Source organism: Xenopus laevis, chromosome 5S (assembly GCF_017654675.1).
Source record: "Xenopus laevis strain J_2021 chromosome 5S, Xenopus_laevis_v10.1, whole genome shotgun sequence".
Lineage (NCBI taxonomy): Eukaryota > Metazoa > Chordata > Amphibia > Anura > Pipidae > Xenopus > Xenopus laevis.
Window position 1 is genome coordinate 139,294,209 of NC_054380.1, and position 14,702 is coordinate 139,308,910.

At 43.5% G+C, this 14,702-nt stretch overlaps 1 protein-coding gene across 1 annotated transcript in view; it reads right to left on the reverse strand.

Moving 5' to 3' along the window:
• Nucleotides 1-14,702, reverse strand: part of LOC108718304 (adenylate cyclase type 3-like) — a 58,979-nt gene that overhangs the window by 12,967 nt on the left and 31,310 nt on the right. The window contains exons 3-7 of the mRNA XM_041565119.1: nt 3,822-3,952; nt 3,440-3,551; nt 2,461-2,588; nt 347-505; nt 31-196 (exon numbers count right to left, since the gene is read on the reverse strand). Of these exons, the coding sequence (XP_041421053.1) occupies nt 31-196; nt 347-505; nt 2,461-2,588; nt 3,440-3,551; nt 3,822-3,952 (696 nt within the window). The remainder of the gene's footprint in view (nt 1-30; nt 197-346; nt 506-2,460; nt 2,589-3,439; nt 3,552-3,821; nt 3,953-14,702) is intronic.

A 14,702-nucleotide genomic window follows, 5' to 3' on the forward strand; every position in this document is an offset into this window, starting at 1 on the left:
CAACGCAGACCTGGGAAAGCAAAGACTCACCACCCCGTTGATGCCGTTCTTGTTTATTGGCTGCTTTGGTACCACCACAAGGTAGGTCACGATGCCCTTTTCTCTTAGATAGTCACATCTTGTACCTCCTTCCCCTGGCTCCACCTCAAACTCCCCCTTTAGGCAGTCGTAGGTGCTTTGGGATATATGGACTCTTCTGCAGGCAAAATTTAAATATTATCAGTAGCACATGAATGTATCACAAATACAATATGGGTGGCATGGGCATGTCAAATTTGAGAGCATTTGCCTCATGCTTCTTCCTAAAAAGAATTTAAACATGCACCTTTACAGCCTCTTTACCTACCCTGGTATTCCTCCAGCCTCCATCTTGTTGGCCAAGGTGACATCAGTAGACCAAACGTCATACTGCCAGCGTTTCTGCCCCAGGACCCCTCCAATCACTGTCCCTGAATGGACTCCAACACGCATATCCACATCTGTCTTTGTCTTCTCTCTTACATAACTGCTCAATAATATGGGCAATGGGGATAAAAACAAAGAAAGGAAATTAATCAACCACATTTTTGTACTTTGTTATGAAATCTTAAAATTTTCTTTCCGGGGGGGTGGTGGTGGGGTGGTGGTAGGTGACCTGTGGTTCTGCACATAGTTGGACCATGCAGTGTAGCGTAGCACTTTTAGGTAGAAAAGTGTGTGATAGGAGGTTCACCAGGACAAGATGAAAATGGTGGACTATGTGGAGACTGTAGAACAAGATGTAGATAGTAAAGCAAGAGGGATACAGAAGGACCAGATGGAGACAGTAGGACAAATAATAAAGCAAGAGGAAGTAAGTATGGCAAGCCAGAAACACTAGAACAAGATACAGTAGATTGAGATGGAGACAGTAGGGCAAGATGGAGAGATCAGGAAAATATGTAGAGAATAAAGCAAGAGGAAGATACGACAAGATTGAGACTGTCAGACAAAGGGGAGACAGTAGGACAAAACAGAAACACTAGCACAAGATGGAGACAGTAATGCAAGATGTTGAGAGCAAAACAAAAGTTGAAGACTTTAGGGAAAGATGGTGACAGTAGAGCGAGACAGTAGGACATGGTGTAAATAATAAAGCAAAAGGAAGATAGGACAAGATTGAGAATGTTGGACAAGATGTAGAGACTAAAGCAAAAGAAGGAGACAGAATCTCAAGTTGGAAACAATAGGACAAGAAGGAGACAGTAGGGCAAGATGGAGAGAGTAAGACAAGATGGAGAAAAAAAAGCAAGAGGAAGATTGTAGGACAGGATTGAAACTGTTGGACAAGATGTAGAGAGGAAAGCAAGAGATTAAGACAGTAGGACAAGATGGAGACAGTAGGGCTGGATGAAGACATTAGAGGAAGATGGAGACAGTAGGGTAAGACAGAAACACCAGGACAAGATGGAGACAGTAGGGCAAGATATAGAGAGTAAAGCAAGAGGTTAAGACATTAGGGCAAGGCAGATACACAAGGACAAGATGGAGACAGTATGACAAGATAGGACAAGACAGTAGGAAAAGATGAAGATAGTAGGGCAAGATGGAAAAGCAGGGCAAGATGGAAACAGTAGCATAAGATGGTGGCAGTAGGACAAGAAGGAAACAGTAGGACAAGATGGAGACAGTAGGACAAGATGTAGTGAATAAAGCAAGAGGAAGATAGTAGGACAAGATGAAGACAGTAGGACAAGATGTAGTGAATAAAGCAAGAGGAAGGCAGTAGGACAAGATGGAGACAGTAGAGCAAGATGGAGGCAGCAGGCCAAGATGGAGACAGTAGCATAAGATGGAGAAAGTAGAGTATGATGGAGCCAGAAGACTTAAGTGCTCCCACCTTTCTCTGCAACCCAACTACTGAATTCAATGTCTGTCACCTCTCAGCTGAAATAGTGCAATATACTAAGCACCTGTTATCTGCTCCTTTGCTCCATATAATAATCTACCTACAGACTTGCACCAAAACTGCAGTTAAATCTGAAGCTGAAAATATTTGTAGCAGTATCTTCCTACCAGTCAGTCTGTCCAGTCAGGAATGTTCATGTGCTGCTATATGTCTATCTGCCTTGTCGGTGGGTGGGTAGGTCATTGGCTGAAAACGAATTGAATGTAAGAGTTTTATTCAGCCATTCCAGTGGACGTCCATATCTGTCTGTTCATTGAGTTGATTGGTCAGATTCCTGGCAAGTAGTAGTTATCATTGAAACACTTCCTCACTTCCCTCATGCTCCTCTACTAATTTTCAGTGTAAATGCAATGTCCCTACACAGGCTGACACTGTTGGGCATTTTAGTCTAAACTGGGCCCACAGCAACCAATCAAGATACATGTTTTATAGACCAGGTCAATGCTACCTGCTAATTTGTTGCTATGGGTTACTAGACCTCCTAAATGTAACGAAACCTCCCCTGCCCTGTGCCACATGCAGGGAGTACTCACGATATAGCATCCACCATAGCGAGTCCCATCATTATGGAGTAGGCAGCGTGATCTTCCCGGTAGTCGGGGAGCCCACAGATACAATAGTAACAATCCCCCAAAATCTTGATGCGTAGCTGGTGGTTTTTCTATAATATGAGAGAAAGCGTCACATTGTTTATGTTACTCCTGGAAACATACAATTTCATTTGTGTGCTCACTACATGGTGCCAAAAGTTCATTTTAAGGTAAACTTTCCCTTTAATGATTGTTCTTATTTCCAATGGGAATTAAAAATGCTACCTGGTTTCTAGGGTGTGTAGTCCCGGCAACCAGGGACACTTGTCTTTCTATTTGGACCTTCTCCTACTTCTCTCACAGTCTCTGTCTCTGGTTGCTAGGGTGCATTGGTGCAACCATATAAGAGTTTAAATTCCAAACTGAGAGGAAAATCATTTTTAATTTTAAAGACCAAATGCTAATTGTATGATTAGGTCTGTGCACGAGGGATACAAAAAAATATTTTTAAGGTCAAGCCCTTTCATTTCAAGGGGTAAAAATGTAATGTAATATTTGGGCACATCGCTACACAGGGCTCACGAGGCTGGATAAATAATGACAATATGATAAAGGATAAGTAAACCTTAAAAATGATGTTCTTCTGCTTAGGAAGGATGTGAGAAAGGGTAACTGAGGTTTCTAATTATTTTCCTAAGCAGAAGAACATCAGCCTCTTTCTTTCTCCTGACAACTTCCTTGACTACTTGCTGGTCAGACTGGTGGGAAAATGACCAGCAGGTGGCGCTGTTGTAACAAAATTCATTCATATTAACAGCACATGTATCCCTTAATATCTTGCAATTAAAAGAAAATAAATAATGAATGTACATTGCAGAAGTGCTTAGAATAGCCCCCTCATCAATTTTACATTCACTTATTTTTAAGGTTCACTTATCCTTTAAGGGGAATTTATTTTATTTAAAAACCCATCCCAACCTACCGCTGCCAGTTTGTCGAAGCGGGCAAAGAGTTCATTGAGCAGTTTCACCAGCTCCTGGGCGCTGCAGGACGACGACAGCTGCGTAAATCCAACGATGTCGGCAAAGAGTATGCTGGAGAGGGAGGGAGATTAATGTCTCTCAAATGCTGCATGGTGAATAGCAACCAATCAGATCTTTGCTTTCATTGTCAAACATGTAATAGATTAATAACAGCTCACTTCTGATTGGTGCACTAACATAGCTCTTAGTTAATCAGAGTTAAACCTGAGCCACTATGGGAAATCAAGGAACGACTACTTAGCTGCCATAATGCTGTGAGCTACTACTTCAGTGCTAATTTAGGGCCAGCAATATTACAGCTCCTCGGGGGCGGGGTTATACCTGACATTCTCATGTCTGTACATGTACATGGTGTTGAACTGTTGAAGTTCCTTCTGCTGCTGGTCCTTCTTCATGTCCTTAAGCATCTCATCAGCAATGTGCTTGGGCAGGATGGACAGCAGGAGCCTCTCCTGAAGAAACATTAAAGGGATACTGTCATGGGAAAACATGTTTTTTTCAAAACGCATCAGTTAATAGTGCTGCTCCAGCAGAATTCTGCACTGAAATCCGTTTTTCAAAAGAGAAAACTGATTTTTTTATATTTAATTTTGACATCTGACATGGAGATAAGACATATTGTCAGTTTCCCAGCTGCCCCAGTCATGTGACTTGTGCTCTGCTAAACTTCAATCACTCTTTACTGCTGTACTGCACGTTGGAGTGATATCCCCGTGGATTCTAGTTCTGTCAGACCTTTTTTATTTACCAGATCAGAAAAATTTGGATCTTGATAAATAACCCACTTAATGTCCTGGCTACTTAGTGCTTCTATAATGGCTACCTTGCTTGCTGTAAAAGTGCTTTAAGTCCCATACCATCTGGAACCCTGTTATCCAGAAAGCTCCAAATTACGGAAAGGCCGTCTCCCATGGACTCCATTATAAACAAATTACCCAGATTTTTTAAAATTTTAAAAGATTTTTTTTTCTGTGTAATAATAAAACAGTAGCTTGTACTTGATCCCAACTAAGATATAATTAATCCTTATTGGAAGCAAAACCAGCCTATTGGGTTTATTTAATGTTTAAATGATTTTCAAGTAGAAAAGATCCAAATTACAGAAAGGTTCATTATCTGGAAAACCCCAGGTCCAGAGCATTCTGGATAACAGGTCCCATACCTGTAATTAAAAAAAAAATGATCATGATGATTCTTGCACCAATACATGTACCAGATATTTTTAAATATAATATTTATTTACCCACCACCAGGTGTCGCTGTAACACATTGCTTTCAACTAACAGGTTGTTTTATTATCAGTATCACCTTAGCAAGAGATTATTTTTATTCTTTATTTATATAGCACTGATCTATTTTGGTTTCCTATAAAATCACATGCATTTCATCTGCTTGTTTCCTTTGCCCGCTGAGCTCACTAATGGAACTCACACCACTAATCAAAGCTGTTAAAGGGGTTGACTGTTAGTAGGACGTAGAGAGGGATATTCTGAGACAATTTGCAATTGGTGTTCATTTTTTATTATTTGAGGTTTTTGACTTATTTAGCTTTTTATTCAGCAGCTGTCCATTTAAGCAATCTGGTTGCTAGTGACCAAATTCCCCTAGCAACCATGCACTGATTTGAATAAGAGACTGGAATATGAATAGGAGAGGCCTGAATAGAAAGATGAGGAATAAAAAGTATCAATAACAATACATTTGTAGCCTTACAGAGCATTTGTTTTTTTAGATGGGGTCAGTGAACCCCATTTGAAAGTTGGAAAGAGGAAAAGGCAAATAATTCTAAAACTATAAAAAATAAATAAAGAAGACCAAAGGGAAAGTTGCTTAGAATGGGCCATTCTATAACATACTAATAATTTAATTAAGGGTGAATCACCCCTTTAAGGTCATTAAAATTTTGAAAATGTGTTAAAACCAAAAACAAAAGATTTATGATTTATTTATGAGCAGGAGGGCCTCAGTGGTGTTTGGAAAGTCATTTCAGCCTCTCGCAACCTGTCAGGAGTCGTATTTGATGGTGCACATTATCCGCTTCATTATCCCTGGAACGTAGAGGGTGGAGGCAGCGGTGTCATTAGGAGCCGAAATATCCACACGGAGAGATCAAAATATTCCCACAGCTGCACCCGCCCTGGTAACAGCCCCACTCAGCCCTGGGATACTGGGAGGGCTCCCCTGGGTGCCAGTGACATCACTGAGGATTGTTGGTGCAGCGCTGCACCCTCCCCACCCGCACTCCTATTCCTGCACCCTACCCATATAAAGTAGGGATGCACTGAATCCAGGATTCGGTTCGGGATTCGGCCAGGATTCGGCCTTTTTCAGCAGGATTCGGATTCGGCGGAATCCTTCTGTCCGGACGAACCAAATCCTAATTTGCATATGCAAATTTGCATATGCAAATTAGGGGCGGAGAGGGAAATCGCGTGACTTTTTGTCACAAAACAAGGAAGTCAAAAATGTTATCCCCACCCCTAATTTGCATATGCAAATTAGGATTCTGATTCGGTTTGGTATTCAGCCGAATCCTTCGTGATGGATTCGGAGGTTTGGCCGAATCCAAAATAGTGGATTCGGTGCATCCCTGATATAAAGTAACAAATATTTAGTGCCCAGGGTTAACTCAGATTGAACTGTTCCCTGTCCCGCAGAGTTTACAATCTAAATGACATAGTCACTTCCAGTCCAAACTGTCAACTCTATAGAGGATCAACAAAGAGCACAAGGGGCATACAGATTAAGAACAACAAAAAATGAAGACCAACTGCAAATGGTCTCAGAATAGCACTCTCTACATTATACTAAAAGTTAATTTAAGGGGGTTGTTCACCTTTGAGTTAACTGTTAGTATGATGTAGAGAGGGATATTCTGAGACAATTTGCAATCGGTTTTCATTTTTTATTATTTGTGGTTTTTGAGTTATTTAGCTTTTTATTCAGCAGCTCTCCAGTTTGTAATTTCAGCAGTCTGGTTGCTAGGGTCCAAATTCCCCTAGCAACCATGCATTGATTTGAATAAGAGACTGGAATATGAATAGGAGAGGCCTGAATAGAAAGATGAGGAATAAAAAGTAACAATTACAATACCTGTGTAGCCTTACAGAGCCTTTGTTTTTTTATATGGGGTCAGTGACCCCCATTTCGAGAAGAAAATGGCAAATAATTTTAAAACTATAACAAATAAATAACAAAGACCTATAGAAAAGTTGTTAAGAATTGTCCATTCCATAACATGTTAAAAATTAACTTGAAGGTGAACCACCCCTTTAAATGTGAAAAATTTGTTTGGGGGAATTTGCAGATTTTCATGATTTATTTACATGTGTGAAAAACTGCCACTTCCAGCCTCATGGGCACAAATCACTAGTCTGTGTTGCCGTAGTAACCAGAGAGTTCACTGTGTGATGTCAGTTCCCAGCTCCATTTTTTCCTCATCCGTTTCCTCTCACCCCCTGGCTGATCCCACGCCCTGACATCAATATCACTATTCCAAGGAAAATCCAGACATGAGAACAACACATCTAATATATTTATTAGATCCTTCCCACTGATAATCTGATCACTGCATCCACTACCTGCTGGTTCCTGATTGGTTACTACTAGCTCTGAGGTTGAGGCCCAGTCTCCCCCTATATTTCTACACAATCCATAGTGGGATAGCAGGTATAGTAGGGAGAGATGGTGTCTATAGTAACAGTGGATAATAGTCTCTGGGAAGGGAGTGTGACTGTGGGATAGCAGGTATAGTAGGGAGAGATGGTGTCTATAGTAGCAGTGGGATAATAGTCTCTGGGAAAGGAGTGTGACTGTGGGATAGCAGGTATAGTAGGGAGAGATGGTGCCTATAGTAACAGTGGATAATAGTCTCTGGGAAGGGAGTGTGACTGTGGGATAGCAGGTATAGTAGGGAGAGATGGTGTCTATAGTAACAGTGGATAATAGTCTCTGGGAAGGGAGTGTGACTGTGGGATAGCAGGTATAGTAGGGAGAGATGGTGTCTATAGTAACAGTGGGATAATAGTCTCTGGGAAGGGAGTGTGACTGTGGGATAGCAGGTATAGTAGGGAGAGATGGTGTCTATAGTAACAGTGGGATAATAGTCTCTGGGAAGGGAGTGTGACTGTGGGATAGCAGGTATAGTAGGGAGAGATGGTGTCTATAGTAGCAGTGGGATAATAGTCTCTGGGAAAGGAGTGTGACTGTGGGATAGCAGGTATAGTAGGGAGAGATGGTGCCTATAGTAACAGTGGATAATAGTCTCTGGGAACGGAGTGTGACTGTGGGATAGCAGGTATAGTAGGGAGAGATGGTGTCTATAGTAACAGTGGATAATAGTCTCTGGGAAGGGAGTGTGACTGTGGGATAGCAAGGTATAGTAGGGAGAGATGGTGTCTATAGTAACAGTGGGATAATAGTCTCTGGGAAGGGAGTGTGACTGTGGGATAGCAGGTATAGTAGGGAGAGATGGTACCTATAGTAACAGTGGATAATAGTCTCTGGGAAGGGAGTGTGACTGTGGGATAGCAGGTATAGTAGGGAGAGATGGTGTCTATAGTAACAGTGGGATAATAGTCTCTGGGAAGGGAGTGTGACTGTGGGATAGCAGGTATAGTAGGGAGAGATGGTGTCTATAGTAGCAGTGGGATAATAGTCTCTGGGAAAGGAGTGTGACTGTGGGATAGCAGGTATAGTAGGGAGAGATGGTGCCTATAGTAACAGTGGATAATAGTCTCTGGGAACGGAGTGTGACTGTGGGATAGCAGGTATAGTAGGGAGAGATGGTGTCTATAGTAACAGTGGATAATAGTCTCTGGGAAGGGAGTGTGACTGTGGGATAGCAGGTATAGTAGGGAGAGATGGTGTCTATAGTAACAGTGGGATAATAGTCTCTGGGAAGGGAGTGTGACTGTGGATAGCAGGTATAGTAGGGAGAGATGGTGTCTATAGTAACAGTGGGATAATAGTCTCTGGGAAGGGAGTGTGACTGTGGGATAGCAGGTATAGTAGGGAGAGATGGTGTCTATAGTAACAGTGGGATAATAGTCTCTGGGAAGGGAGTGTGACTGTGGGATAGCAGGTATAGTAGGGAGAGATGGTGTCTATAGTAACAGTGGGATAATAGTCTCTGGGAAGGGAGTGTGACTGTGGGATAGCAGGTATAGTAGGGAGAGATGGTGCCTATAGTAACAGTGGATAATAGTCTCTGGGAAGGGAGTGTGACTGTGGCATAGCAGGTATAGTAGGAAGAGATGGTGTCTATAGTAACAGTGGGATAATAATCTCTGGGAAGGGAGTGTGACTGTGGCATAGCAGGTATAGTAGGGAGAGATGGTGCCTATAGTAACAGTGGGATAATCTCTGTGAGAGGAGTGTGACTGTGGGATAGCAGGTATAGTAGGGAGAGATGGTGCCTATAGTAACAGTGGGATAATCTCTGGGAGAGGAGTGTGACTGTGGGATAGCAGGTATAGTAGGGAGAGATGGTGCCTATAGTAACAGTGGGATAATAGTCTCTGGGAAGGGAGTGTGACTGTGGGATAGCAGGTATAGTAGGGAGAGATGGTGTCTATAGTAACAGTGGGATAATAGTCTCTGGGAAGGGAGTGTGACTGTGGGATAGCAGGTATAGTAGGGAGAGATGGTGTCTATAGTAGCAGTGGGATAATAGTCTCTGGGAAAGGAGTGTGACTGTGGGATAGCAGGTATAGTAGGGAGAGATGGTGCCTATAGTAACAGTGGATAATAGTCTCTGGGAACGGAGTGTGACTGTGGGATAGCAGGTATAGTAGGGAGAGATGGTGTCTATAGTAACAGTGGATAATAGTCTCTGGAAGGGAGTGTGACTGTGGGATAGCAGGTATAGTAGGGAGAGATGGTGTCTATAGTAACAGTGGGATAATAGTCTCTGGGAAGGGAGTGTGACTGTGGGATAGCAGGTATAGTAGGGAGAGATGGTACCTATAGTAACAGTGGATAATAGTCTCTGGGAAGGGAGTGTGACTGTGGGATAGCAGGTATAGTAGGGAGAGATGGTGTCTATAGTAACAGTGGGATAATAGTCTCTGGGAAGGGAGTGTGACTGTGGGATAGCAGGTATAGTAGGGAGAGATGGTGTCTATAGTAGCAGTGGGATAATAGTCTCTGGGAAAGGAGTGTGACTGTGGGATAGCAGGTATAGTAGGGAGAGATGGTGCCTATAGTAACAGTGGATAATAGTCTCTGGGAACGGAGTGTGACTGTGGGATAGCAGGTATAGTAGGGAGAGATGGTGTCTATAGTAACAGTGGATAATAGTCTCTGGGAAGGGAGTGTGACTGTGGGATAGCAGGTATAGTAGGGAGAGATGGTGTCTATAGTAACAGTGGGATAATAGTCTCTGGGAAGGGAGTGTGACTGTGGGATAGCAGGTATAGTAGGGAGAGATGGTGTCTATAGTAACAGTGGGATAATAGTCTCTGGGAAGGGAGTGTGACTGTGGGATAGCAGGTATAGTAGGGAGAGATGGTGTCTATAGTAACAGTGGGATAATAGTCTCTGGGAAGGGAGTGTGACTGTGGGATAGCAGGTATAGTAGGGAGAGATGGTGTCTATAGTAACAGTGGGATAATAGTCTCTGGGAAGGGAGTGTGACTGTGGGATAGCAGGTATAGTAGGAGAGATGGTGCCTATAGTAACAGTGGATAATAGTCTCTGGGAAGGGAGTGTGACTGTGGCATAGCAGGTATAGTAGGAAGAGATGGTGTCTATAGTAACAGTGGGATAATAATCTCTGGGAAGGGAGTGTGACTGTGGCATAGCAGGTATAGTAGGGAGAGATGGTGCCTATAGTAACAGTGGGATAATCTCTGTGAGAGGAGTGTGACTGTGGGATAGCAGGTATAGTAGGGAGAGATGGTGCCTATAGTAACAGTGGGATAATCTCTGGGAGAGGAGTGTGACTGTGGGATAGCAGGTATAGTAGGGAGAGATGGTGCCTATAGTAACAGTGGGATAATAGTCTCTGGGAAGGGAGTGTGACTGTGGGATAGCAGGTATAGTAGGGAGAGATGGTGTCTATAGTAACAGTGGGATAATAGTCTCTGGGAAGGGAGTGTGACTGTGGGATAGCAGGTATAGTAGGGAGAGATGGTGTCTATAGTAGCAGTGGGATAATAGTCTCTGGGAAAGGAGTGTGACTGTGGGATAGCAGGTATAGTAGGGAGAGATGGTGCCTATAGTAACAGTGGATAATAGTCTCTGGGAACGGAGTGTGACTGTGGGATAGCAGGTATAGTAGGGAGAGATGGTGTCTATAGTAACAGTGGATAATAGTCTCTGGGAAGGGAGTGTGACTGTGGGATAGCAGGTATAGTAGGGAGAGATGGTGTCTATAGTAACAGTGGGATAATAGTCTCTGGGAAGGGAGTGTGACTGTGGGATAGCAGGTATAGTAGGGAGAGATGGTGCCTATAGTAACAGTGGATAATAGTCTCTGGGAAGGGAGTGTGACTGTGGGATAGCATGTATAGTAGGGAGAGATGGTGTCTATAGTAACAGTGGGATAATAGTCTCTGGGAAGGGAATGGGACTGTGGGATAGCAGATATAGTAGGGAGAGATGGTGTCTATAGTAACAGTGGGATAATCTCTGGGAGAGGAGTGTGACTGTGGGACAGCAGATATAGTAGGGAGAGATGGTGTCTATAGTAACAGTGGGATAATAGTCTCTGGGAAGGGAGTGTGACTGTGGGATAGCAGGTATAGTAGGGAGAGATGGTGGCTATACTAACAGTGGATAATAGTCTCTGGAAAGGGAGTGTGACTGTGAGATAGCAGGTATAGTAGGGAGAGATGGTGTCTATAGTAACAGTGGATAATAGTCTCTGGGAAGGGAGTGTGACTGTGGGATGGCAGGTATAGTAGGGAGAGATGGTGCCTATAGTAACAGTGGGATAATAATCTCTGGGAAGGGAGTGTGACTGTGGGATAGCAGGTATAGTAGGGAGAGATGGTACCTATAGTAACAGTGGATAATAGTCTCTGGGAAGGGAGTGTGACTGTGGGATAGCAGGTATAGTAGGGAGAGATGGTGTCTATAGTAACCGTGGATAATAGTCTCTGGGAAGGGAGTGTGACTGTGGGATAGCAGGTATAGTAGGGAGAGATGGTGTCTATAGTAACAGTGGGATAATAGTCTCTGGGAAGGGAGTGTGATTGTGGGATAACAGGTATAGTAGTGAGAGATGGTGTCTATAGTAACAGTGGATAATAGTCTCTGGGAAGGGAGTGTGACTGTGGGATAGCAGGTATAGTAGAGAGAGATGGTGTCTATAGTAACCGTGGATAATAGTCTCTAGGAAGGGAGTGTGACTGTGGGATAGCAGGTATAGTAGGGAGAGATGGTGTCTATAGTAACAGTGGATAATAGTCTCTGGGAAGGGAGTGTGACTGTGGGATAGCAGGCATAGTAGGGAGAGATGGTGTCTATAGTAACCGTGGATAATAGTTTCTGGGAAGGGAGTGTGACTGTGGGATAGCAGGTATAGTAGGGAGAGATGGTGTCTATAGTAACAGTGGATAATAGTCTCTGGGAAGGGAGTATGACTGTGGGATAGCAGGTATAGTAGGGAGAGATGGTGCTTATAGTAACAGTGGGATAATAGTCTCTGGGAAGGGAGTGTGACTGTGGGATAGCAGGTATAGTAGGGAGAGATGGTGCCTATAGTAACAGTGGATAATAGTCTCTGGGAAGGGAGTGTGACTGTGGGATAGCAGGTATAGTAGGGAGAGATGGTGCCTATAGTAACAGTGGGATAATAGTCTCTGGGAAGGGAGTATGACTGTGGGATAGCAGGTATAGTAGGGAGAGATGGTGCCTATAGTAACAGTGGATAATAGTCTATTGGAAGGGAGTGTGACTGTGGGATAGCAGGTATAGTAGGGAGAGATGATGCCTATAGTAACAGTGGGATAATAGTCTCTGGGAAGGGAGTGTGACTGTGGGATAGCAGGTATAGTAGGGAGAGATGGTGTCTATAGTAACAGTGGATAATAGTCTCTGGGAAGGGAGTGTGACTGTGGGATAGCAGGTATAGTAGAGAGAGATGGTGTCTATAGTAACCGTGGATAATAGTCTCTGGGAAGGGAGTATGACTGTGGGATAGCAGGTATAGTAGGGAGAGATGGTGCCTATAGTAACAGTGGATAATAGTCTATTGGAAGGGAGTGTGACTGTGGGATAGCAGGTATAGTAGGGAGAGATGATGCCTATAGTAACAGTGGGATAATAGTCTCTGGGAAGGGAGTGTGACTGTGGGATAGCAGGTATAGTAGGGAGAGATGGTGTCTATAGTAACAGTGGATAATAGTCTCTGGGAAGGGAGTGTGACTGTGGGATAGCAGGTATAGTAGAGAGAGATGGTGTCTATAGTAACCGTGGATAATAGTCTCTAGGAAGGGAGTGTGACTGTGGTATAGCAGGTATAGTAGGGAGAGATGGTGTCTATAGTAACAGTGGATAATAGTCTCTGGGAAGGGAGTGTGACTGTGGGATAGCAGGCATAGTAGGGAGAGATGGTGTCTATAGTAACCGTGGATAATAGTTTCTGGGAAGGGAGTGTGACTGTGGGATAGCAGGTATAGTAGGGAGAGATGGTGTCTATAGTAACAGTGGATAATAGTCTCTGGGAAGGGAGTATGACTGTGGGATAGCAGGTATAGTAGGGAGAGATGGTGCTTATAGTAACAGTGGGATAATAGTCTCTGGGAAGGGAGTGTGACTGTGGGATAGCAGGTATAGTAGGGAGAGATGGTGCCTATAGTAACAGTGGATAATAGTCTCTGGGAAGGGAGTGTGACTGTGGGATAGCAGGTATAGTAGGGAGAGATGGTGCCTATAGTAACAGTGGGATAATAGTCTCTGGGAAGGGAGTATGACTGTGGGATAGCAGGTATAGTAGGGAGAGATGGTGCCTATAGTAACAGTGGATAATAGTCTATTGGAAGGGAGTGTGACTGTGGGATAGCAGGTATAGTAGGGAGAGATGGTGCCTATAGTAACAGTGGATAATAGTCTATTGGAAGGGAGTGTGACTGTGGGAAAGCAGGTATAGTAGGGAGAGATGGTGCCTATAGTAACAGTGGGATAATAGTCTCTGGGAAGGGAGTGTGACTGTGGGATAGCAGGTATAGTAGGGAGAGATGGTGCCTATAGTAACAGTGGATAATAGTCTATTGGAAGGGAGTGTGACTGTGGGAAAGCAGGTATAGTAGGGAGAGATGGTGTCTATAGTAACAGTGGATAATAGTCTCTGGGAAGGGAGTGTGACTGTGGGATAGCAGGTATAGTAGGGAGAGATGGTGTCTATAGTAACAGTGGATAATAGTCTCTGGGAAGGGAGTGTGACTGTGGGATAGCAGGTATAGTAGGGAGAGATGGTGCCTATAGTAACAGTGGATAATAGTCTCTGGGAAGGGAGTGTGACTGTGGGATAGCAGGTATAGTAGGGAGAGATGGTGTCTATAGTAACAGTGGATAATAGTCTCTGGGAAGGGAGTGTGACTGTGGGATAGCAGGTATAGTAGGGAGAGAAGAACATCAGAGCAGCCTGTTTCTTTCTCCTGACAACTTCCTTGACTACTTGCTGGTCAGACTGGTGGGAAAATGACCAGCAGGTGGCACTGTTGGTAAAAAAATTCATTCATATTAACAGTACATTTATATCCATGTTCTTTTTTAAGATTCATTTGTTCTTCATACTTAGAAGACCTAAAGCCCCCAAGTCTATAGTACTGCCAAGATGTTTCCCACAGTATTACATCCTAATCGTCAATGATCTTTCAATCCAGGCTGGCCAGCTGTTGCTGAACTACAATTCACAGATCCCAATATTATCCACTGGCTGGCAGTTGTAGTTCAGCAACATCCATAGAGCAAGAGGTGTTATCACTGCATTACATTTGTCCTGTGATTCTCTTGGTGCCACTATGTTATTATTATGATTGTGCTTGTGTATATAAATAAATGGATCATACGTACACAACTAAACCTGGCCGGGTCCCTTGGGCCCCAAGCCCAGTAATTGCTTCCCAGCACTATTACGCATTGAGTACTAACGAATGAGTGAGCTCTGCCTCCTCAAAGGTCTTTCCCAGTCCTATTGCCTTTATGTTAGGTCATTGGGAAGGAGGTCTCTCTATTTAACCCTTTATATGGGTC